The following is a 24,622-nucleotide window of genomic DNA, read 5'->3' as shown; positions in this document are numbered from 1 at the left end:
TGAATTTCCCCTAATTCGGTGACCGCTGATGACGGTGGGACGCTGTCATCGTGCCGATTCCTCCCCGTTGCCGCTGACGTGTCATCACACATGTCGTCAAGTCTGTGCTGCAGCTGATGTCTGTTTCTGTGTTGTGTTTTTTTTCCCACAGGGTGGGAGGGAAACAGCAACCACTAGAGCGCTGATGGGCTGCAGCCTGGACGAGAGTGGCCAGAACGCCGTTGCGAGTGAAGTCATCGCGCGACCTCAGACGGAGGCGGAAAGGTGACCTTCTGTTTGACCCCCTCCCCTGACCTAATGTTCCACTCTGTTTTCTCCCACATCTACCCAACTCCAACCTCCCTCACCAGCCCCCCCCCCCCCCCCCCAACCACACCGTCATCTCTTTTATGTAGATATAAGCTAACTAGCCAAACGCTTTGAGTGAGTTGAGTTGCTTTCTTATTTTTTCCTCTCCCCTCTTTGGCGGCAGGAAGCAGACGTCCGAGGAGAAGCAGGTTGCGGTGGCAGCAGTGCCGGGGACCGGAGGGGACCACCCACAGCTCCACACGCAGCTCCAGAAATTTACCGTGTCCGCAGACAAGGTGCCCATTTCCACCTTCTCCTACTCATCCTCCTCTTCCTCCACCTCCTCCTCCTCCTCTTCCTCCACCTCCTCCTCCATCATTATACCAGCATTACACAACCGTTACGCAACACTGGCCTCGCCTGCTCTTCCTCATCATCCCTTCTCAGCAGAAGGAGAAGAGACAGACAGACAGACAGACAGAGAGAAAGAGAGAAAGACAGAATGAGTGAGTGAGTGAAAGTGAGAGAAAATGTTCAGAAATATCTGTGGTGTCCTTTGGGAGAGGGAGTAGCGCTCTCGTTGGCTGCGTCGGCGGCCGGCGGCCAGTGGAAGAGGCTTGAGCTGATGCCTGTGGGATGAGGTCACAACATGGAGGAGGAACACAAGACCATCTCCCTGTCTTAATTAGACATTGCGTGGCTGCTTGGAAATACTGTGCAAACGGGCCTGTGAGTGTGTGTATGTGTGTGTGTGTGTGTGTGTGTGTGTGTGTGTGTGTGTGTGTATGCGAGTATGTGATTCTGTGTGTTTGTGTGTGTGTGTTTGTCTGTGAAATAGAGAGAATGTGACATCGCCACTGGCCCAGGGTCCCTCACCCGTCCGACTTCCAGGAATTGTCCCGGGCTGCATCCGTCTCCAGCAGCAAACATGTCTGCGTCTAGACTGCCGCCAGGCCCACTCATAAGCCAGATCCCAGTAGATTTCATCCAATCCCTCGTATTGGCAGAGCATGTCTCACCCCTTCCCAGTAACTCTCCAGTTACTCCACACATATCCACACGCACACACACACACACACACACACACACACACACACACACACACACACACACACACACACACACACACACACACACACCCCTGTTCTTTTGCGGAATGTCACCTCTCACTTGGCACTTTTTCGTTTCCCTTCTTTCATAAAAAACAGACCCTGTCATGGCTGAAGGACAATGTCGCCATGGCAACGCAGATCTGTTACACAGTGGGCTCGAACTCCAGCTTTGAGGCGGCCAAGAGGTGTCAGGCGGTCCTAGAGCAGGACATCCTGTGCAACAGAGCACGGATAGAGCTGGTCAAAAAGGTACCAAACACAGGAAGCTCTTGCTGGCCAGAGGCAGGGCTTCCTGTTTGTCAATAACAACCGGTTTACTGTTTCTCAGGGTAACACTGATCTAACCTTGATACAAATCAATCACACAATAGCCTAACCACTTTACAGATTGTGCAGGTGATTTAATAAAGGTATACTTGATAAAGTTAAAGTTTGAGATGTGCAATCCTTTTTTAGTTTAAATAAAGTTATGTTCCAACAGGACAAATTATTTCTGAAATTATGCTGGAATGGTGATCCAAATGTCTGTTGTAGTTCCTACTGCTCTCTGGAAGGTAGTCTGATGTTTTCTGTTTGGTTAGCTAGAGTTTATGAACAGGAAGCATATACTGTACTCACAGCCAACCGCCAAACCAGGTAGCTGCTCTGTCAAGATATCCTCAAGTAAAAGGCAGCTCAAAAATACTTGTGCTAAACAAATCCTCCTCCCTGACTGACCCACAGGAGGGCCGTAGCCTGGTGAGAGCTCAGCATCCAGGCAGCGCCAAGATCAAGGAGTTCCTGGGCCAGCTGGAGGTCCTGTGGGAGGAGCTAAAGAAGCAGCATCAGAGGAACGTGGTGGTCTTGCAGGCCTCCGAGGAGCTCAATTTCAGGGTGAGCCCCCCCCCCCCCACCCTCCTCGTTTATTCGCTCATCAGGCTTGTGATTACATCAGTGTAATCGCCTCACATGTGGTTGCAATCTAAGACGTGTGGGTCTGTGAATCCAATTTGTCTCGCCTCTTCTGACTTGCACCCCCTTACTCAACCCTCTCTCAAAAAAAAGTCTGCAACTCCTTTACATCAATTAGTTTGCCTTTTTATGTTTATAGTAATCCATTCACAGAAGGTGATTGTCATGTAGCCTGGACCAGAATGTTTAATGATACTTTCTGAGGAGCAAAACAGTTTCATATCATGCTATTAATCAAAACAGTTGTTTCATTTCATGCTATTAATCAAAAACTGTCAAAAACAAAGGCTTGTGGCCAACGTTGTGCTTCACCTCACTGATGCCACCCTCTCACCCTGTGTCCCTTTCTCTCCAGGCAGTGACGGTCCTGCAGGCTCTGAGTGGTCTGGAGACCTGGCTGGAGGTGGTGGAGACGTCCATCCGGGAGAGCTCGGTGGCAGGGGACCCGGAGTCCATGAGCCTGGCCGAGCGAGAGAGCTGCCTGCTGGAGAACGAGCTGTCCGCCCGCGGGCTCCACCTACAAGCCCTGAGGTGCGAGGTGGACACGCTACGCACTCAGAGGCACCTGCACACCGAGCTGCTGCCCGCGCGCATCCAGGAAGTGGAGAGGAAGTGAGTGCCTATTCGTATTGCCGTCTCCCCAAATGGCGTCTAGGTGTTCTTGTCCACCATTTTGGCTCTCAATGACTACTGTTGAATATTTTGGTTTGCCCTCTCCTTCCATTCACCTCATCAGATGAGGGGCAGTGCCACTTCCAGGAAATTCCCCCCTCATTCTCATTCTACCGCAAAAAATCCGAACAGGATATTTAACAGCACAATTCATAAAGAATTAATCAGAGCAGAGAGTCTTTCATTTAGTTGAAATGATGTAATATTGACTTACCTGGCAAGCCCATTCCTGTAGAGGGTGTCATTAATTTCACTCCAAATTCATTTAAAGGAGGTTTCCTCATGATTTGTGACCTGTAAGTCCACACACACACACACACACACACACACACACACACATGCTGTAATGCTCTACTTATGTCCACTGAAATGAGCTTTAAGCCTGTACTTCTCCTGCAGGTGGGGTTAGGCTGTGGGGTCATTTCTCTGGACTCCTCGTTAAAAAAAGAGGCCCCTGTGATGTAGTCTGCTTTGCTGGGGCTGCACCCCTGTCTATAAACATGAGTCTCAGACTCTGTAAAAGACACCGAGCTTACCAAAGAAAATAAAGCAAGGAAAGGGCGCCGTTGATGCTCTTCCAGACCTGGGTTGCGGCTGGGGGCTATTTTAAAGCCTGTGTGTGTGTGTGTGTGTGTGTGTGTGTGTGTGTGTGTGTGTGTGTGTGTGTGTGTGTGTGTGTGTGCATTGGTTCAGGTAGAGGCTGCCTAAACAGCTGCATGACAGTTGGGATGACATCACCTCTGAGGAGTGCGGCGATTGCTGCCAACGGCATTGTGCTCTTAGAATAATGGCGCCTTCATGTCTTGAGCAAGAACTTTATATATCACCTATTACCGTATGATAGTCAAAGACCACACTGTACACAAGTCTAAACATGTTGTGTGTTGTTTGGTTTTAGGTAAGCATGATATTGCTCAAGAAGAAACAATGACCTCTTTGCATTTCCATCTGTGTGTGTGTGTGGGGGGGGTATTGTCTAAGGTATTGTCTGAGGGTTTGAGTGTGTGGTGTTTTGACTGTTGTTTCGGTCCTGTCTCCCAGATACCAGAGTGTGCAGAGCGCGTTGACTCAGCAGAGTTCTGAGCTGCAGGACACACGCATGCTCACCGAGTTCCTAGAGCGCGTGGAGCTCGAGGAGGACAGCTACAGCACCCTGGGAGAGGTCAGTTTACACACCCCCACATCCCTTTTCCTTCAACCTTTAACTCCTGACACTGGGGGTGTAACGGTACACAAAAATCATGGTTTGGTGTGTATGTCGGTTTTAAAGTCACGGTTCAGTTAATTTTCGGTTCAACAAGCCTTTAGGTACTGCTAATCTAAAATTCACTGACAGCATTGCTGATGTGTAATGGGAATAGTATTTTGAAAAGGTGTCAATTTTTTTTGACGTTAACTGACGGTCCGTCACTTAATGTTTGTGTGGGTACTCGAATTTGAAACATGGTCCGCAAACAAAAAAACCTACTGTTGATTACTGTTAAAGACAGCATTTGGTTCATTCGGTACACATCTGTATTGAACCTGATGTCCTGTACCTAAACGGTTCGGTACGAATATGTGTACCTTCACACCCCTACCTGACACCTGAACCCAACCTCCTATCCCAGATTGTCCTAGAGGACGATGTTCGACGATGAATCGTGTACCTGGATTTTGACTAACATGAGATAGTCATGACATTTGTGATGATTTGCTAGAGTGCCATAGCAACACAAATTATTGAGGTATGTGTGTGAGGCTAAGGTTACATAGAAAACATCCAGGATAGCGTTGACAACGGCTTCTCTAATTTCTTACATCATAGCCCTGTGACCCAGATAGTAGATTGATAGATTGGCCAGAGATGCTGCACTGTCTCCTTTTCAGGGAGAATAATGTAGGCTTTGAGTGTGGCGCCTGGCCCAAAATCTCTCCTAAATGCAAATAAGTTCCTGACAGCACACAAACATCAGCTGACACTGTCTCGGGCATAGGATATTTTCTGGGGGCTCATTGTCACATTGTTGACGTTATATGTGTGTGTTTGATTGTGTGTGCCAGCCTCTCCATAGTGAGATTGCCTCAGAGCCGTCCCTGTTGGCCCCACCAGCCGGAGGAGGCAGCATGCCCCTGTTGGAGAGCATAGGAAACCCTGTGGAGGAGCTCCGGGAGGCTGTGGTGATGCTGAACGACACGGCCAGGGAACGAGGCCGATCCGTGTGTCAGGACCAGGCCATACAGGAGCTACTGAGCCGGGTAAGAGAACAGAGTCCCAGGGGACACAGCAAAGGAACGACAACTTCCATACCTGTTCATTTGACTGATGTGTGTATTTGTTTTAGGACTTAAAACATATTTTAATCATTAGGTTTTGATAATAATCAGACCAAAAACATATCAATTCAGTTAATTCAGTTCAATTTAGATGGCATACTTTGTATTTTTGTGCATGGATGTATCATCATCCGGTCAAGTAAGATAGGGCCTCCCAAACTAGAACCCTTGCTTAACACTGTACCCAGCCCTCTAAATGCCTGCCTCTCTGCGCCTCTGATATCCCAGCATGCCTCAGTGTCTGTGCGGGTGGAGCAGCGCAAGCAGCGGGCGTCGGAGCTGGCCCAGGAGGTGCAGGTGCGGGAGAGCGAGATGGCCGTGCGGTGCGTGCCGGAGCGGAGCGGCCTGAAGGCCCTGCAGGAGCAGCAGCAGCAGCTGCAGGTGAGACAGACAGACAGACAGACAGGCAGGCTGACAGGCATGCAGACAGACAGACAGACAGACAGACAGGCAGACAGACAGGCAGGCTGGCAGGCATGCAGGCAGGCAGGCAGGCAGACAGACAGACAGACAGACAGGCAGACAGACAGGCAGACAGACAGACAGGCAGACAGACAGGCAGGCTGGCAGGCATGCAGGCAGGCAGGCAGGCAGACAGACAGACAGACAGGCAGACAGACAGGCAGACAGACAGGCGGGCAGCAGGAGGGAGCGTGTGGAGGATTTGGGCCACTCACTGTGGGGTCTATGTAGCAACTCATTTCCTCTCCTCGGTTGGAACCCTGCAACCTCATTGCAGAAGGTGCAGCCAAAGAGGTTATTAAACCCTGACATCTTGAAGCATTATTTCATGCAAAGAACCTATAGCTCTTTTAGAGAACCCATGAGGAACCTTTTATTTATGTCAGGATATATTTCTTTTCTCTTTATTGCCATGCTTCATGTCCTCTTCTGCACATTATGTCTACCTAAAGAGACATAGTGCAGACCTCCATCTTTATTTCAGATTGTGTTTCTGTTGCACTTCCAAATCCACAGCTGTAGCAACATTTTCCAGAAGTCATAAAAGTCTTCCATCATCCAACAGTTATGTCAACAGCAAACACAACAAAAAAAGCATAACTGAAAAATCAGCTTAGTACATGGTAATCAGGAACACCTCTGTGTTCTCTTCGGAGGACGTGTTGGAATGGAGGTTATCCTGGCAGGAAAGGAGGCTGAACTCGGCCCGTCGCCCTATAAACACCATCACAATTGTGCGAATGTGTTATTGGTCCGGGGAGCATAATGATTACAGCAACACAATGGCTTTTAGCCGTTTCGCTGTAATTGGAGAGAAACAGGCCCCGCTTTCTCACACGCAGACCTCCGCGGGTTCTCGGTTAGCCGCGACGCACTATCCCACAGCCTGTTTCCTGTTGTGTTCTGTTCCGTTCTCACGTCTATCCAGACCCTCCGCGCTCTGCAGACTATACGGAGTTAATCAAAGAAATGCTGCCATGCCCACACAGAACATGCATGACTTTTTACGGTCCACCACACCACTACGGATAACACTGGGCTCGAGCTCATGGGTTCGTCACTGTGTAACATATGTGTTTGTTTGTGTTTATAAGCAAAGGGGCTATGTGGGATAAGCAGTGTGTACATGTGTTGGGGTTTGGGGGATGGTGTGCGGTATGAGTCATATTTGGGCTGTGTTTATAACACATGCACACACATATACACCCACGCACGCACGCACACACATGCACACACAGCTGTCTGGACACGATAGCATTGAAGAGCAGAAATGACCTAATCTTTAATACCGAAAATAACTGTGCAGTCATGGAACAAGCATCCGCCAATCTGTACTCCTGAAGGTTATTCTAGAAGCATTGTAAAGCTCTGTTCCCACAAAGCCTGCAACAACATTAATTACCATCTCTAAAAAACTGTCAGACGAGAGAGGAGCTGTGCAGGCTCTGGACATATGCAAAGCATATGGTTTCTCTTAGCCCCCAAAGCGTGGTATATAATTCACTCTACTCGCTGTCCTAGTGGGACATTGACTCATATGCACACACACATACACACATGAGCGTACACACACACACACACACACACACATACTCATAGAGGGACACAAGGCCTCTGAACAATGCATGATGGATTCATGGACTGATGATCCATTATTTTTCACCCTGGTTAGGCCGAGTGCACTGAGCTGAAGGAGGACGTGGAGGCCATGGAGGGGCTGACCTCTCGTCTGGAGGAGCTGTGCCCAGAGAGGCTGCATGTGCTGGGGGCCGAGGTGCAGGCCACTCTGGGGGTCTGGAGGGAGCTGGGCAGGCACATGGAGGAGAACCAGGGACGACTGCGACAGTTTGGGCAGCTGCGTGACTTTTTCCGGAACTACCTGGCCATGATGTAAGGAGAGAATATGGAGTGTGTGTGTGTGTGTGTGTGTGTGTGTGTGTGTGTGTGTGTGTGTGTGTGTGAGAGAGAGAGAGAAAGAGAGAGAGAGAGAGGGAGAAAGAGAGACAGAGGGAGGGAAAATGAGAGAGTGAGAGACTCCACCTCTGTTCCGTTCTGTTACCTTTCAGTCGGTGAAGTCATGCTATTTTTGTCATCTGACGGAGCAATACATCAACAAAGGTTAAGAGCAGTGTTAAACAAAAGGAACAAAATGTCCTGTTATGGCTAGTTGAGTAATCTGTTTTATATAAGTATATGTACGAAGGAGTCTATTTTTATGACTAGTGTAAACAAGTTGCACATGACAGGTCCATGGTCTTTTAAGTGTCTTTGTGCAATGTGTGTGTGTGTGTGTGTGTGTGTGTGTGTGTGTGTGTGTGTGTGTGCAGTGTGTGTGTGTGTGTGTGTGTGTGTGTGTGTGTGTGTGTGTGTGTGTGTGTGTGTGTGTGTGTGTGTGTGTGTGTGTGCGTGTGTGTGTGTGCGGTGTGTCTGTGTATCCATAATCCATGTATCCATCTGTCTGTTTGTGTGGGTGTGTGTGTGTGTGTGTGTGTGTGTGCCTGTTACCGTTATGGAGAGCTATGGAATGGCACCGTCTGGTGAATCTCACTCTGAATGTGTATATAACTGCTTTTGCATATTTACTTCATTCCACCATTTGTAATCTCCTCTAAAACACTGAATCTCCTCCTTAAAGATCCTGGACAGAAGACACCCGGTCCTACATCTTCTCTGAAAGTGCAAAGCACCAGGCGAAAGATAACCCGGTACCTGTGGCCGAGATGCTAGATCTGCAGATTGAACAGAAGTTCAATGAATTTGACGAGCTTTCTGCTGCTGCAAAGAAACTCATTGACTCTGAACATCACTTGACCAAGATGGTGAGCTATATCCTCAGGGTATTTAAAGCAGAGCTCCTCAGTACTTTGAAGGGTGTCAGTCATAATAAGTGTACTCAATTTCCCATCATCCCTTGTAGATCAAAGAGAGGATGGAGGAACTGCGGAGCATGCTGGGATGGATCCTTGTCCACTGGAGGGCTCAGAAAGCCCAGTGGAAGAAGAGGAAGAGGAGAAGTGAGACCAAAGTAGATGAGGATGCCATATACACTGAAGCAACTGTCTGTTCATCAACACCACAGGTATAGACCCTTTCAACAATAAAAACAAAAACAATGCTTGAACGTTCTATTTGGGCCCCAATCTACTTCCTCTGCATTAAGATAACATATGGAATGTTAAAAAGGAAGTCTTGTGGGGCCAACTATAATGCTGATAATGGAACTCTCTTGAAAGGGTCCATAGATAATCTGCAGATTTTTAAAATGGATGATCGTGTCCGGGTGTCGAGTGGGGGTGATAATGATTACTACTGTAAACATCCATGAAACTATTCCTCATTAGATGCTTTCTTATTCATATCCAGGTTTCCCCTCCACAGCCAGATCCAGAGGAACCCTCTACAGGTGGTTCAGCTCCCCAGGACAGCGCCAGGAAGGCAGAGCGTTCAGCCACAGCGACCTCTAGTGGCTGGGAGGACCAGGCCACAGAGGCACAGGACGCTGAGAGTGGCTACGAGGTGATGAATAGTGTCAGTCAGAGATCAGGGAGTGATACCACTGGCGGGCTGTGTGGCGCTGGCGAGAAGCCCAACAACTCTCACCTGCTGGTGCTGAAGGAGCCGGGCTCTCCCTCTCAGAGGGGAACGGTCAACCTCATCCTCAGCTTCAACGACACTGGAGACAGCCAGCTACAGGTGCAGGAACCTGAGAGCGACCAGATGGACAGAGTGTCTGAGCCCATTCACAGGGTATGACACACACACACACGCATGCGCGCACGCACGCACACACACACACACACACACACACACACACAACCGCGCACACACACACACACACACACACACACACACACACACACACACACACACACACACACACACACACACACACACACACACACACTTACAGTATTAGCAGACCAGATGATAATTTGATGCAGACACTAGACACCACCATACAATGTCACATAGTAACAGTTAGTATTCTTGAAATGTTTTGCCCACATAACAAATAAACACTTTATGCCACATATCCCCCTAAATATTCCCATTTTGCTTCTGGAGCACCTAAAATTTCGCTCTCCTTCACGTGTATTATCCCCACCTTTTTTAGCACCCTTTCCCCCTCTCCTCTGTTTCTCCACCTCCCTCTTGGCCTTCAACCTTCCCTCTCTTTCTCACCCTCTCCCTCAGCCTGCCGAGCCTCACTCTTCTGCCTGTAAAAGCTTTTGGAAGCGCTGCCAGGGGCTATTTGGTAGTTTAAAGAGAAAGAAAAAGATTTATCGTCACAGTGCAGAAGAGGTAAATGGAACGGTGGGGAGCAGCCCAGCCATGCATGCTGTGTTGGTGTGAGAGCATGGGCATGTGTGTTTGCTTACGTGTGTGTGTGTCTGTGTGTGTGTGTGTGTGTGTGTGTGTGTGTGTGTTTTGTATTTACATATGAAAATTAATTGTGTGTGTATGTATGTATGTGTGTGTGTGTGTTTGCGTGTGCGTGTGTGCATACAAGCGTGTGTCCATGCATGGGAATTTGGCGTGCAAAGGCAGTAGCATGCCTTAATAATGTGCAAGCCACTGGAAGCAGATCTGTTGTGTTGGGTCCAGTTTGCTGTTCTCAAACTCATTTTCATTTCTCACATCCATGAACCCATAAAAATGTTGTGTGACTGACTGAAGTGTTATAGTTTAGAAGTTTCCTTAAATCTGTGCAAGCAAGTCATTTCAGAGGGACAGCACAGGATCTTTCTTATGTGCCTGACATTTTTGTTTTTAAATCACTATGCCATCCTTCACATGTGACGTTAGATTCATAGGCAGCTGAAGACAGACAAGACTACCTCACTATTTAGAATGGACCCGTGAAGTAAACTGACGTTGGTCTGCAAACATTACCTCTAACTAAGTCAGCATGTGTGCCTGCACTTCTGAAGGGCAGACTCAAAAAGATGGGCAATGATGTCATTTGGTTTTGAAGATGAATCGGTTTTGTTCATGCGTTAATTCGTTCCCTGGAGTCACAACAAAGGGAGCACGGGAGGGTTTGACGGGGAGGGATGGAGAGTGTGTTCAGACGGATGGAAAACAGGTTCAAGCAGGTAATGAAATGACGAGCGAAGCCAGAGAGCTTTGGCCGACTCCGTAGCGCGTCAGGCAGGCCGACCTGTTGGTAGTATGGGAAGCATTAAGTTACCAAACCCAAGATTCACCTCCAAGGCAAACACTCGACTTCATTTCAAAGACTCAAATTATTTACCAAGCCATGCTTTTTTGAAAAAGAGAGTAATTGCTGCACAAACAAAATTGGGGTATATTTTGGAACCAGCACAAGAAGACACCCTTTTCAAAGTATTTTCACAGGGTTTCATGCTCTTATGATATTGTGTGCGTATGACATGTTAGCTCTGATGACGGATGGAAATTGGTTTAGAATTTGAACAGTGACATGTCACGTAATCCAGTAGTATCAGATTCTCAAGTTTTTGACCATTTTTATGCCCAAGAGAGAATTAAGTGTTAGACAGCTTTTAGAGCCCAACCCTGAATTTGGGCTCATGTGAAGTATCACTGACACCCTGTCACCTCCCCTGCCCGGAGAGCATTTTGATATCTGTCATCAAGGCCGGTAGATTGCGAGAGCCTCTGAACTTGGCAAATATTTATGTTAAAATTCACTTTTTACAGCAGTAACAGATGAAACCCAGGAGGACCCCAGGCTTTAAATGGCGGCAAAGTCAACTGAATCCTTTCAGAAAGAGCGATTTGTCAAACAGGGAGTTACAAAGGCCAGTGCTGCTCACATGTCTTTTCTTAGACATTAGTTATGTAAACAGTGTAACTGTATTTCAGGGAGGGTTCGACACAGAGAACTCTGTGCACGGGCAGAAATGGGCAGATCTTTCAGGGGGATTTTGGATGGAGAGAAAAGGGGGGGGGGGGGCAGATTGAGACGTAGAGAGAAAAAAATGATGGAGGGAGTGAATGAAGGCAGAGACATTGAGGGCAGCGGAGAGGATGGACGTAGGCCGCGAGGGGAGTTTTGAGCGGTTATGTAAGCGCTCTCCTCAGACCTGACGTCAATTCGATGAAGTCAGTGATAGCACAGTGTGGTGAGCTGTGACCTAACCCTTCACTTCCCAGTGCAAACCCAGCTTCTCAGGCTAGCTCCCAGCAGGAGATGACGGGGACTAGAAGGAGGAGGAGGAATGGGTGGTGAACTTTCTAGAAGCTCGCCGATCTGCGTTGTGTGATTTATGGCGCAGAGCTACTTGGGTAACCAGATTAGTCACAGAGGTTAAAGGTCTAGCCATTACAGCTGTGAATGACGACATGTTTGAGTAGCGCATGATTTTGATTAAGTCCTACAAACCCAAAATGAAAAAAAAGGCAATCGCAACAATGTTCTTTTGTCTCCCCTGGCCCTCTTTGATGCCTTCGCTAATGGAAACAGCTACAGTGTTGCGCTCCCAATCACTGCAGATGGTAGTCGAATGCTGAGTCCTCTCACCCATGTGTGTCTAATTGTCTCTGTCACTTCAGTCGGGTGTCATCATCATCATCCATCAGTAACCGCTGTGAAATAAAATTGTGTCTGTTCTGCTCGCCGAGGAATGCGCGCCAGTGTGCGAGCATGAGGCTTTCTGGATAACATCATGAGCCAGTCCAATGTAAACTTGACAAGTGCTGCATTTTCAGCTGCGAGGCCCGAGCTCATAGACCTGCCTAAGCGTTATGTAACATGTGACACAAAGCTCTTTTGTGCTCGTTCAACCTCATCGGCCCTGCATAACTGTCATGATGAGCCTCCATGACTCATGATTGGGCACTAATAAAACGAAGGCCGCTCGCCGACAGGCTTTTGTGCTCTTCCAGCCAGGTGTCATATAATGCTTACGCATGAAAGCGTCATCTAAAAAGGCCTGAGTGGTGGATCACTGTCTTGGCCGTCACAATTGTTAACCCATGTCTTTCTCTTCTCGTTTCTGTTTTTTTAGGTAAGTACATTCTTGCATGTTAAGGACAACACTGCCACAGGCCCTGTATATGAGAGCATGTCACTGCCCAGACTCAGCAGCACCAGAGCCCAGGCGTCGGTCTCCTCTTCCTACCACTCCCCCTCCTCCTCCTCCACCTCCACCTTCACCTCCTCCAGCACGTCCCCGGCGGTCAGCGCCACCTCTGACGGCCACGCGCCTCAGGTGAGCAGCGTCTCCTTTCACACGCTCCCCAGGGGCACGTCCAGCCACAGCACGACCGTCACGGCCACCGCTAGCTCCGCCGCGGTCACAGCCTCCATCTTCAGCAGTCTCAAGAGGCGAAGCAAGAAGAGGAAGAAGAAGAGAGACGCTCGGAGGCACACCATCCAGAGGATCATGGGGGTGGAGCAGCAGCAGGCGGAAGGGGAAGAGGACCCTCCGCAGCAGCAGGAGTCGGCGGAGCAGGAGGCGATCGTCTACGACACACACACGTGGCCCCTGAAGGAGAGGAGGAAGAGGAAGAACGCGGGGAAGTCTGCCGGCGTGGTCGCCGTCGAGGAGCCCGAGCTCACGGACTACGTGAAGAACCCGCTACTGAGCGACATCGACGCAGAATGCTCCGGGGAGCTCCGATCAGTCAGACCCATCAGCCAAAGTCCCCATACAACCAATATATCCTCAGTCCCTGGAAACCGCGTAAAGGGCCACTGCAGATTCCTCTCCTTGGGATCAGTCCTGAGCTTCGAACTCCCCAAGGACGTGGGCCTTATACCCTGCATACCGGACGTCATCACCATCGCACCCCCAGAGTCCCGCCGGACAGACCCCAAAAACCAGGAGCACAGCGCGGACAGGTCAGTGGCACTGAGCACCTTCAAACTGGCCCGCTCGCCGCCCACTCGCAAAGAAGGGGAGCCCAGTCTTAGTCCCCAGGCTGAAGCTATTATTCAAATTCAACTTCCAGGGAATCAGGAGGACTACCCAGAGGCTGCTGATGGTGCTGACGAAGACTTCCCTCCTCCTCCATCCCCTGTCGCTGAGGACCTCTGCCGGGCGCCATCACAGGGCGACCTCACCAGCGTCCAGCTGAAAAGGCTCTCTGGGGTCAGTGGTCTGCATGAAGAGGCAGCCTTGGAATGGGACAAAATGGCCGCTGCATTGACACACAGTGAAAGCAATCCGCGTTCCACCAAGAGCTCAGCCAAAGTCAGAGAGAATGAACTGCACAGCCAGCTGTCGCTCTGCGAACACGGAACACGTTCTGCGACAGAGGCCACAGTCTCCAGCACTGTCACCATGGAGACACCTCACGTATGCCCCAGTGTCCACACTTTGATAAAAGACCTGAACGGACACAAGTATCACTGGCCATCGGACTCGGCCGGCGGAAAGGAGAGCCCCGTGGCTGTGACTCAGAGCCACACGTCTCACATGGTTCTCAGCTTCAAAGCCAGCGGGAGCAGCAGTGGTAGCAGCAGGGAGGACTCGGTCGACTCGGGTCACTCCAGCTCTGGCAGCTTCAAGTTCTGCGTGGAGGCGGCCGGTCCGGAGACCCCCGACGACTCCCTTCCCAGGAGAGCCATTGGACGCGTGCGATCGGTGGAAGCGGGAGGCAGGTCTAAACCCGCCGTGGCGACAACGACGGCGGACGACCCTGTGCACCCCGACCACCAGCAGTTCGAGGAGGAAGAGGAAGAGTTGGAGGACATCTGGAACCAAAGCAACGGCTACCGGCAGAGCGTCTGCTCGGACATCATGTATCAGGGCTATCAGGAAGAGCTGTCTAGTACGTTTCCGTGCCAGCAGAGGGCGCCATCGCCCAAGGAACAAGCCGTCATCTACAGAAAACTGGTCACTGCCTCTGCCCCCAACCTGCTGGTGGCTGAGTTCAGACTGCCTCCCTCTATCCAGGGTCTGCTAGGCTATGGAAAGGACCAGAGTCCCAAAGATGAGGCCCCAGCCCTGGGCAAGAGAGACCGTCGGTCCTGGGCTGCCTTTTCCCACCAGGACCAGTCCAGCAAGCAGGCGACTTTAGTGTTGAATGAAACGGCATCATACCCTGTCAGGTTGCCAGAGATGGAAGACCATAAATATATTTACCAGTATAAGGAGGAGGAGGAGGAGGAAGAGGAGGTGGAGAGGCAGAGAGGGGAGGAAGGAGAGGAGGTGGATGTGGACACAGGTTGTCCAAAGGTGAGGTCTAGATTGTTAACAAGCTGATGATTGAGACCTTTTTCAACTTCACTGAAGAATTCCCCTTTATGTCTGATGACTGTGTATGCACAAAATGTCCTCAGACTGAGCTTTATTATTTGTGATATTTGTGTAGTGGATGTCTAAAAAGTGTCAGTGTGTGTGTTTCATACTGTCTGGTGATGATGAAAATTCTGACCTCTGACCACAGGATCTTCTGTCGGTTCACATGGGACTGGACGGACCCTCAGGACAGGCCCAGCACTGCACTGAGGATCAGGGCTACATGACGATAACAGGAGGGCGCTGTAGTGCCACGGTACGTCTTCAACTCTGACCAATCGCTCATCGAACAGTCTGGTTACTTTTGTGTTGCAGACAGTGAACAAAAAAGTTTAAACAAACAAATATAGATACATGCTTTATATATGAAATAATGAAATCTTAAATTAATTGAGGTTTGTGGTTTTCACATGCCGGCATTGTCATTCAGCAGGCTGATACTGAGAACCGTCTTTCATCCTCTGTGTTTAGAATGGACAGAAGCCTGAATTCCCCTCCATGGAGGGCACACTAGAGAGGAAGCACAGACTGCAGCCGGGAGGAAAGAAGGTGAGATCACCCTCTGAAATAATCATCATAGGCGCTCAGAGTCATCTGAAGTAGAACTCCTCATGACCATTAGCATCAGGTATTTAGCAGAAGTTCAACTTCTCTTGAGTCTGCATTTAGGCCATATCCCTCTTCTGTACATGTTTTGAATGTCATACAAGCACTGTTAGGCAGTGAGTAAGTGATACACAAAAGATATGTTCCTTTCTCTTTCCCCATCAGAGTGCATGGTAACAGGCTCAGACTTATTTTTTGCCATGAAGTGTATAGTGAATCACTGCTAAAACCTGAAAGTTCTGATTCTTCACATGCAAAAGCACCATTGGAAGTCCATAATGTTTAACCCACTCACAAACCCACTTTATTAAGTTTACCAGAAAAGAAAAAGGTTTTGGGGTGATGTATGTTATACAGTATGTGTATCATAAGATTAAATCCTTACAGGCACCATGTCGGACCTGGAACACATACCACGCTATCCTGTACCGACAGACTCTTAGCTTCTACATAGACAGAAAGGATACATTAAGGGTAAGCAAGACAGGCTTATTAATTCATTCATTCCTTTAGCTGACTTAATTACATGCTTACTTGCCTATGTATGTACAGGAGAGACATGTACAACCAACCAATGGTTTGGTTTGGTTTTGTAACAAGCCACCGATGTGATGTTTTCTGCTGTCTGTGATTGCATCCCACAGAGTTCAGCATCCAGCCTGCCATTAAACCTTGCAGGTGCTGAGTGTGTCCCTGTTCCAGAGTATGCCAAAAAGCCCAACTGCTTCAGCTTAAGGTAAGAGCTCTATACACAGAAAGCCTTAAAGGAGAATTCTGGCGATTTTTCACATAGACTTCTGTTTCTCAAGGTCACCGAGTACTGTCCAGCCCAACACCCCCCCCCCCCCCCCCCCCACACACACACACACACACACACACACCCACACACCGGTTCTACATAGCTCGAGTTGTTGCAGCCAACATGGCTTGAACATGGGTGCCAGAATTCTCCTTGAAGCCATGAGGTCACGTGGATGGCACAGACTCATTCAGTGCCCTGAACATTTCCCTGGAACGTTTTATCTCCCATAGTTTTCAAATATGTAAATGGAAATTCTTCTCTCAGGTTATGTGATGGCTCTGAGTATCTACTGAGTGCTTCCTCACGCTTCATGATGAAGAAGTGGATGCTGAGAATCCATGCAAACACAGGTAGAAGAACATGCACAGCAGAAACATGTTCAGTACATTGCACATGTTCAGTATTAGACCATAGATGACCAACAGTGTATGTCTGGATGTGTGTTCACATATGCTCTCCTCATAGGATCTGAAGATGCGGTCCCTTCTCTGCCCATGTTCTCCAGCTCCTCTCTACAGGATGACTCTGTGAACATGTAAGATCCTCTATGATGTGAGACAGGGAATAAGTAATCGCACATCACCCTCAGAACCAGGTGGTCTGGTCACGCAAGCATATTTAACTTCCCTGTTGATGTGCGTTTCAGGAATCGTATCCCATCCTTGGCCGGTTACTGTATAGGCAAATATCACTGTCCGGCTCGGGATGATGTCACATCCTGCTTTCAGACAGGAGCTGGGCCTCCTCAAGAGAGTGTTCTCCTCAACAGAGATGGCCCTCGACTCCCTATTTGGCACCAGGGAAAGGCAGTGGACATCTCCCTCAGCGGCCCAATTTCACGTGCAGGCTATAGTGGTAAGGCCTTAAGAAAATACCAAAGTATCACCTTACTATGTGTGGTTATATGAGTTTTCAATACTTAGGTGTACTAGGATTAGGTCTGTATCACAATATTTTGAGGTCTGTGAACAGTTTGCAGGAAGGAGATGTGTATTTTGTATGTTACTTATTAATTTTTGCCAAATTTGTAAAAGCACTAAATACATTAAATGGCCAACTTTTTTGTGAAAAAGCCTCTACTGTTACTTGTTGTTATGATGTCCTACTTCAGGCAGATTGAGCTTCTGTTCTCTCAGAGTGAGGTGCATGATTTATCCAGTAGGTGGCAGTAGTGGACCACCAGCGTCCAAAATGTTGCCTTGTATCCCACTCTTCTCATCGTCACTTTCTCTCTCTCTCTCTCTCTCTCTCTCTCTCTCTCTCTCTCCCAGTAGAAGATGCCTTTGACTCACTCGGCATGGCATCTCTCTCAACTCACTCTCCCCTCAGCCATAGTCAGGACTGGCTGAGTTGCAGCAACAAGCGGCGTTCCCACTCCTTCACCTCAGGTAAGGCACCTCAATCACCTGTGACATGTCCACAGAGGCAACATATCAACCTGGAGAAAAATGGTGTCAGTCTCTCCGTTTGTATCTTAAGAGTACATTCATCCATCCAACATGTCAGTATTATCCCTGTAGATCCCTTCCTGTCTTTCAGTCTATTAATCTTTGCAGCCATGTAGTCATCTATCTAGATATGTATGTCTGTCTGTCAATTTAACTGTCTATGAATACGATCTCTCACACAACCGTGAGAGCTGTTCCATGCATAAAGGATTTTATGTAGCCTACACACATGTTGCTTGTCATCATAGCTGTCCTTGTCCCTCTCCTTAGCCACATATCAGAGGATCAGACCTGTGAGACTGCCCCCTTCAGGTGGAAGCCAGGATAGCAGCTCTAACTACTCTGTGACGCTCTTCATCGGAGACCAGCCATCAATGTGCAACAACACAGAGATGCCACAGAGAGCGGTTTTTGGCAGTGGGCTGGAGCGCCCCCTAGACTTGCCTTTGAGGAACTACGCCAGCCTGCCACGGCCCCGCAACAAATCTGTCTTCAAGAAATTCTTTAGTAAGAAGGAGTGAAAGGAGTGGTGTTGCAAGAACACTGCTGCTCAGATCCCCTCCTTACTGACTCTTTTCATGTGCAGAGCACTGATGACTGATGAAAAATATTTGACAGAGATGTTTATTTACTTCATATTTATGCTTGACAGACATATTTGATACAGAGGGACACAATTTCCTGTTTTCTTTTGCATCACAAGTCGTTTTATTTGCTGAGTGGGAAAAAAACCTTAAAGCAGACTTTCATTGTCGTTTTTTCACATGAATATATAGAGCAACACTTCGCAAGACCTATTCAATCAACCATCTTGACATAATGGATAATTTCATTTGTATGTATTTTTTTTTCTTGATCTTTGAGATCTCACTGGTTACTATGGTGATCAGCTGTCTCTTGGTTTGATGTATTGTGTGTTGGTGTGCATTTGTTAGCCTTTTATTTTTCTCTCACAGATTTCTGAAAATCATAACCCAACCACCCATCTGGTATGCTCTGACATGTATGCACTGTTTCATTTTTGTTCTTCTTAAAGGCTGCGATCCCAGTCGATGGCTAGGTTTATGGTCATGGTTAATTCTTTTCACTGAGACATCAGTGACAGTATTAAATGCCTGTTTAATTTTGCAATCTCTTTAGATCACAAGTATACTTTGGTTAGCATGGTTAGCCCTGTAAGCTGCGTTCTTCTCTCTAACTAACTAATAACTAGGTTAACTACCATGGTTAAACCCATTAGCAAATCAAAATTTAGTTCAGAAGGTGTTTAATTTTATTCACAGTCATTACAGCTTCCTGGGTTCCCACTGTCATGGAAAACCTGGAAGAGTCATGGAATTGTAAAATCCCATTTTCCAGGACTGGAGAAATCATGGAATTCAGTAAATTCATTGAGTGTTTTGGTAAAGTCATGAAATTTCATTTGGTCATTCCAGGGACGTGGAAATGGCGTACATGCCTTAGAATTCAATAGTTTTTTTTCATAGATATGGTGGGGGGGAAAACATAGAAAACATTTTATCCAATCTCATTGTTCAAGTCATGTTTCATAATTAGCCCCAACCTATGGCGTAAAGTAGGCAATTTTGTACTTATAAGCCGTGGAAAGTCATGGAAATTTCAGTTAAGGTCTTACCTGGAAAAGGTTAAGGTCTTACCTGGAAGTCATGGAAAGGTATTGAAATTTTGTCAGAGAAAATGGGTGGGAACCTTGAACTTCAGCCATATCTCTGTTGTATCTTTTGTTTTAACAAAACACTATCAGTCTTAGAAACTTTTGTGAACATGCTTCAGCTAAATGTTAGTGGTAGAGTTGGAGTTGGTTGGAGGGAGAGTTGGTTTTATGATGAACACAAAGGAATAATACAGGAAGCCTTGTATGCCACTCAGACTGTCGTCTTCTTTTCATTTGAATTATTGCAACAGTTTGATACTGTTTGTGTTTGTTTTGATATTGTTAACTCTGAGAACTGTCACTGCACAACTAATATTTGTAATAAATAGATATTTTGGTTGAGAGCTGTATTTTCTTTTGATATCTTCCAGTTAAACTGGCTAATGGAAATGTAGGCCATTTATTCCATTTCCAGAAAGCATAAGAGTCAACTACATATTCCATACGCACTCTCATTTTTTCCTTATAATAACCATATCTAGCATGGTTCAACTGTGGGTGTTAATGTTTTTTTTTTTTTTTTTCAAAGGGTGCTTTGTGTGTGTGTGTTTGTAAACAAATCTCAAGTATTTTCTTACTGAGACAAAAAAACTGCTACTAAATGAGACGCTGTGGATGTCTGATGCCTGCAGCGCTTGGCCAAGGCACTCGGTGGCCCCTGGGCTGACTGGAAAAAGACTTCACACAGATGGGATTTCAAAGACCCTGATTGAATTTCTATTGTCTTAAAAAAAAACAAGAGAGAAATAGATGAGGCTTTATGAGGACTATCTGGTAGAAGATTAAAAGAGAATGGAGCCCATAAACCAAATTCCAAATCCACACTGCTCATTAGGCATATCTGCATATAGTGACTGAAATGAGCTGATCCTCTGATCCCCAGAGATTTTCAGACAAAGGGATAGGGGCATACCAAATGTTTTTATTGTGTGTACAACACTATAAATTGGCTGGTGCCTTAGTGACAATATATAAAACGTAAAGTACTATATATATATATATATATATATCTTGCTGCTTTTCCCCCAACAGATCTTCTTTGGTTCAGGAATGTATCTCTAGATATAAAATGGAAGTCTGTGTATGCAGTAAATATAGTATTACAATATGTTGTACAAAATATGAATATATTAAATATGAATATATATATATATATATATTATAAAACATATTGTAATACTATATTTACTCTATATACTATTTTATATAGAGAGTAAACAACCAGATATATTCCTGAACGAAAAAAAACGGAAAAGCAGCAAGATGTCAAGCACCGGAAGGGAATAATAACCCAGTGGTGGAAAATAAAGGCGTTCACTGTGCCTTCAGACAACATAGTATTAGGAATGCATTAAGTACTTACGCACACCCTATGCAATTCCATGTCTGTGCTGTAGCACTGAGCCTAACCTATTTATCTCCTCGAGAGGCCCCATTAGCAATAGTGCTCTGCATGTGACCATCTGCCACTTTTACTTTTGACTGACAGTCCACTGCTGATCAATAACAAAATGGACATACTGTATGTAATGGCAGATTATGGTCATTCCCTCACTCTCCACCTCAAGCTGGTGTGTGTTGAGCATTCTGGTGTATAATGGCTGCTGTGCTGGTGGGTGCTACGCATTGGTGGTGGTTAGTTAGGTTCCCCCTTCACTGTAAAACGCTTTGGGTGCCTTGATAAAGCACTGAATAAAATGCAAGTTGTTGTTGTTGTTATGCCTGTGTTAACAGGGTGGCAATAAAACAATATGTACTGTATGTAGGGCTTCCACATTCATGAGATGCTATTGTTAGACACAATGCCATTGAGTTTTTACCATTAAAACGGAACATATGCCTGTGTGAAATACTGCATATGGGTTTAACTGTTGTTATATTCAACACAAAATATCAATGTCCTCTTCTTATTTGCCACAAATATATGTGGTAGATGAGTACATGAGTGGCCATTGAGAGTACAGTATAATGTTAACTTAATACAGAGCAGACTTCATTGTGTGGCTGGTCAGGGTTTGAACGCGTCACCTCCATGCCTACTATCAGAGCAGAGCCGCCACACAGCGATGGGGAGAGTATTAATCACGCCAGTAGGAGCCGTTACCTCACTGCCAGGGAGCCCAAAAGATGATGACTCAGCCGTTTGGATGTAAAAAGCCTCTCGTCCACCTCTGTGGTCGATGCTACGAAAACGAAGAGAGAGAAAAAAGTTTCTGGTGCCAAATATGAGTAATGACTCATAAAAGTGGAAACTTGAAGGACAAATGAACACACACACACACACACACACACACACACACACACACACACTCACACACACTCATACACTACACACATTCACGCATATGACTAGAGGAGCCACTTTATCCAAACATATGAATCACAGCTCGTTGTGGGTCACAACTCTATTCACTGCAGAGGCCTGGTGTCAGTGTCACCTTGAAGTCTTGGCATTGATAAATGAGTAACCAGGCTGAACAGACCATTGATGACTTGTCAGGCGTCAATTAAGCCTCCGCTGGCAAACAATGCCTGTTTGTCTCTCCCCATCAGCGATGCAATTGGATAAAGAACATTCCAGACCCAGTGGTCAGCACTGGGTCACAGGGTGACATGTCCTCCTCGTTCGCTGGTGGCAATGTGAAGTCATGTGTTCCTACCTTATAGCAAAAGCCTGGATCGCAGGTCTCAAAGTGTCAAAGCTCTCGCTAGTGGAAAAAAAAGATCAAAAAAAGAAATTAATTCCACCCTCATTAGTCATGAGACATCACAAACTCTGCTCTGGCCACTATCTTGAAATGACACATTGTCCAATATGCTGACAATCTTGCATGAGTGACACTTTTGTGATCTATTGGGAGTGTCACCAACAAAATATTGATCCATTCCTTCAGAGGACATTAGACACAGTATATTCAGTTTTACTCAGTCATCTGCCATAGTCTTGTGGTGAAGGGGATGGCATGTGGATGACCTCTGTGTCATGGGAAGCTTTCACTCTGGGCGAGTGTGACTGAACAACCAGGACCGCCCATCACTGGCCCCTTCATTTCCACTGTCACCATGGGCTGATGCAGGGGTCGCGGCCTCTGACTGCTCAAAGAGATGGATACAAAGTGACTGGTGTCCTGTGTTGCATGTCTTAAGGCTGGCCATGTGACACGTCAGGCAGTATAGGAGTGGCAAGGTATGAGTGTTGAGTCACCTTGGCTGAACTGTATGTTAAAATGTTTTATTATACGGCTCTTCACAATGCTAGTAGAACGCTCCATTGACTTGAATGGGATTTCCCAACGTTCTACGGTAAAATATTTTCATGTAATTACCGCTGCAAACATATAATTACCGCTGTCAATGGCAACGGGTTTTGTGCTACTTATTTTAAGTTTTTCATATCACTCCGCAAGTAGTCCGGTCACTTCTTGCATCGGAACTTCAAAAGTGAAAGCAGACGGTTGATCAGCTGTGTTCTAAAGAATGTTTGATTCAAGTTCAGCGTGTGTTGCAAACTATTTGTTTCTCAGCAAAAGCCACGACGAAACGGTAACAAATAAATGTAAAGAGACATATCGTGGACGTGGATTTTCGTTTTGGCAAGTAGGCGTATAATAAGCGGGATAATGTATAGAACGCCGGTCATTATTGGGAAAATAAGTCCCTTCAGGGCGGAACAAGACCGGTTCGCCCTGTCCGGACTTATTTTCCCAATAATGACCGGCGTTCTATACATTATCCCTTACTGAACATGTATGATATGTGTACATATGTTTAAGATTTAAGTGTTATAAGGTAGGTATTAGGTAGTGTTATAGGTATAATGCCATGTTATAAAACATCTCTGCTAGATAAGCTTTTTGTGTGTTGAGTGAATTGAATATATTGAATAATGTGTTTCTAAATGTTTCTTTTATTTATCCACTATGTATGAGTGTGGGGTTAATAAAATATTCTGCTGAAATGTATTTTTTAAAGTACTTCTATGTTCCTCTACCTTTTTTCTAAATAAAAGGACATACCAGAGTAGAGAGAGAGAGAGAGAGAGAGAGAGAGAGGTTTCCTCTGGGGGCAAATACAATTAACACAAAGTCTAAAAAGAAAATGGTGCTGGTTTGCTTGGGGCAAGTTTTAATTTGCCAGCTCCTGCTGCAGACACATGATCCGAATGTAAGATTCCAGCCCCCAAGCCCTTAAGTTATCTCTCGTCCAGTGCTGAGTGTTGTTTCATGCTGTTTCTGCATGCATGGTCTCCTGTCTCTGTGATGCTCCCAGTAACCTTTTCACCTTCAGGAGTGCGTGGGAAACACAGGCCGATGAGAGGGAAAGCAGGTGGAAAATGTAGGCGGATTTGTGTGAGAGAAAGAAAGAGAGAGAGAGAGAGAGAGAGAGAGTGTTTGTGTGTGTGTGTGTATGTGTGTGTGTGTGTGTGTGTGTGTGTGTGTGTGTGTGTGTGTGTGCGTGCGTGTGTGACTGCGTGTCTGTTACAGCTCGTGTTCTAAGGTCTCCTGTCATCTTTATGTTTACTGCTCTCTCTCTCTCTCTTTCTCTCTCTCTGCTTGCTGGGGTCCCACCACTGGTCAGCTTTGATCCAAGACTTCAAAGGTGAAATTCAACACCGCTGCTCTTAAAGGAGCAGGCTAGAAGCTTGCCCTGCGTGGCTGCAACACTATTGTGTGCAAAGTGCTTGGCTTGCACTCAAGCTTTGGATGATCTGTTTACATGACTCTAGGTCACTTTAACATGAATGTGATCAGAAAGTGCATACAGCTATGCAATTTTTGTACACACACACACACACACACACACACACACACACACACACACACATGCTATCAGATGCCGAGCTGTTCAATAAATTGTTTTAGAATTCCTTTACAAACAGAATTGTTAGTAATAACTGGCCTAACTGAACATGCTCAGACCGGGGCTGACGTACCTGACATATCTGATTCAGTGCCTACAGGGTTGTGGCACAACAGACCATCTAACATCTAGAGAGCTCTAGCAAGGCTTCATGTCCGCCACACCTCAGTAGAAATGCTGACGCTGACCTGCTCTTTGAA

At 46.7% G+C, this 24,622-nt stretch overlaps 1 protein-coding gene across 7 annotated transcripts in view; it reads left to right on the top strand.

Annotated features, from left to right (window-relative positions):
- Positions 1-19,904, top strand: part of LOC121685166 — a 38,143-nt gene extending 18,239 nt beyond the window's left edge. For 5 of the 7 annotated variants that reach the window (XM_042065519.1, XM_042065521.1, XM_042065517.1 and 2 more), the window contains 23 exons: positions 152-264; positions 473-584; positions 1,497-1,649; positions 2,124-2,273; positions 2,707-2,963; positions 4,065-4,185; positions 5,067-5,261; positions 5,568-5,720; positions 7,474-7,691; positions 8,437-8,620; positions 8,719-8,880; positions 9,165-9,548; positions 9,996-10,103; positions 12,794-14,968; positions 15,180-15,287; positions 15,503-15,580; positions 16,025-16,111; positions 16,282-16,373; positions 16,704-16,789; positions 16,905-16,974; positions 17,086-17,294; positions 17,711-17,827; positions 18,158-19,904. In XM_042065519.1, coding sequence (XP_041921453.1) covers positions 152-264; positions 473-584; positions 1,497-1,649; positions 2,124-2,273; positions 2,707-2,963; positions 4,065-4,185; positions 5,067-5,261; positions 5,568-5,720; positions 7,474-7,691; positions 8,437-8,620; positions 8,719-8,880; positions 9,165-9,548; positions 9,996-10,103; positions 12,794-14,968; positions 15,180-15,287; positions 15,503-15,580; positions 16,025-16,111; positions 16,282-16,373; positions 16,704-16,789; positions 16,905-16,974; positions 17,086-17,294; positions 17,711-17,827; positions 18,158-18,408 — 5,583 coding nt within the window. In that variant the 3' untranslated portion in view covers positions 18,409-19,904. The remainder of the gene's footprint in view (positions 1-151; positions 265-472; positions 585-1,496; positions 1,650-2,123; positions 2,274-2,706; positions 2,964-4,064; positions 4,186-5,066; positions 5,262-5,567; positions 5,721-7,473; positions 7,692-8,436; positions 8,621-8,718; positions 8,881-9,164; positions 9,549-9,995; positions 10,104-12,793; positions 14,969-15,179; positions 15,288-15,502; positions 15,581-16,024; positions 16,112-16,281; positions 16,374-16,703; positions 16,790-16,904; positions 16,975-17,085; positions 17,295-17,710; positions 17,828-18,157) is intronic. The other 2 variants (XM_042065516.1, XM_042065520.1) reach the window with 2 other exon arrangements.
- Positions 19,905-24,622: the final 4,718 nt, after the last annotated feature.

The sequence above is a fragment of the Alosa sapidissima genome, chromosome 16 (genome assembly GCF_018492685.1).
Source record: "Alosa sapidissima isolate fAloSap1 chromosome 16, fAloSap1.pri, whole genome shotgun sequence".
Taxonomy (NCBI): Eukaryota; Metazoa; Chordata; class Actinopteri; order Clupeiformes; family Clupeidae; genus Alosa; species Alosa sapidissima.
Note: the sequence above shows the minus strand (reverse complement) of the source record. Positions and strands in the feature narration are given on the sequence as shown.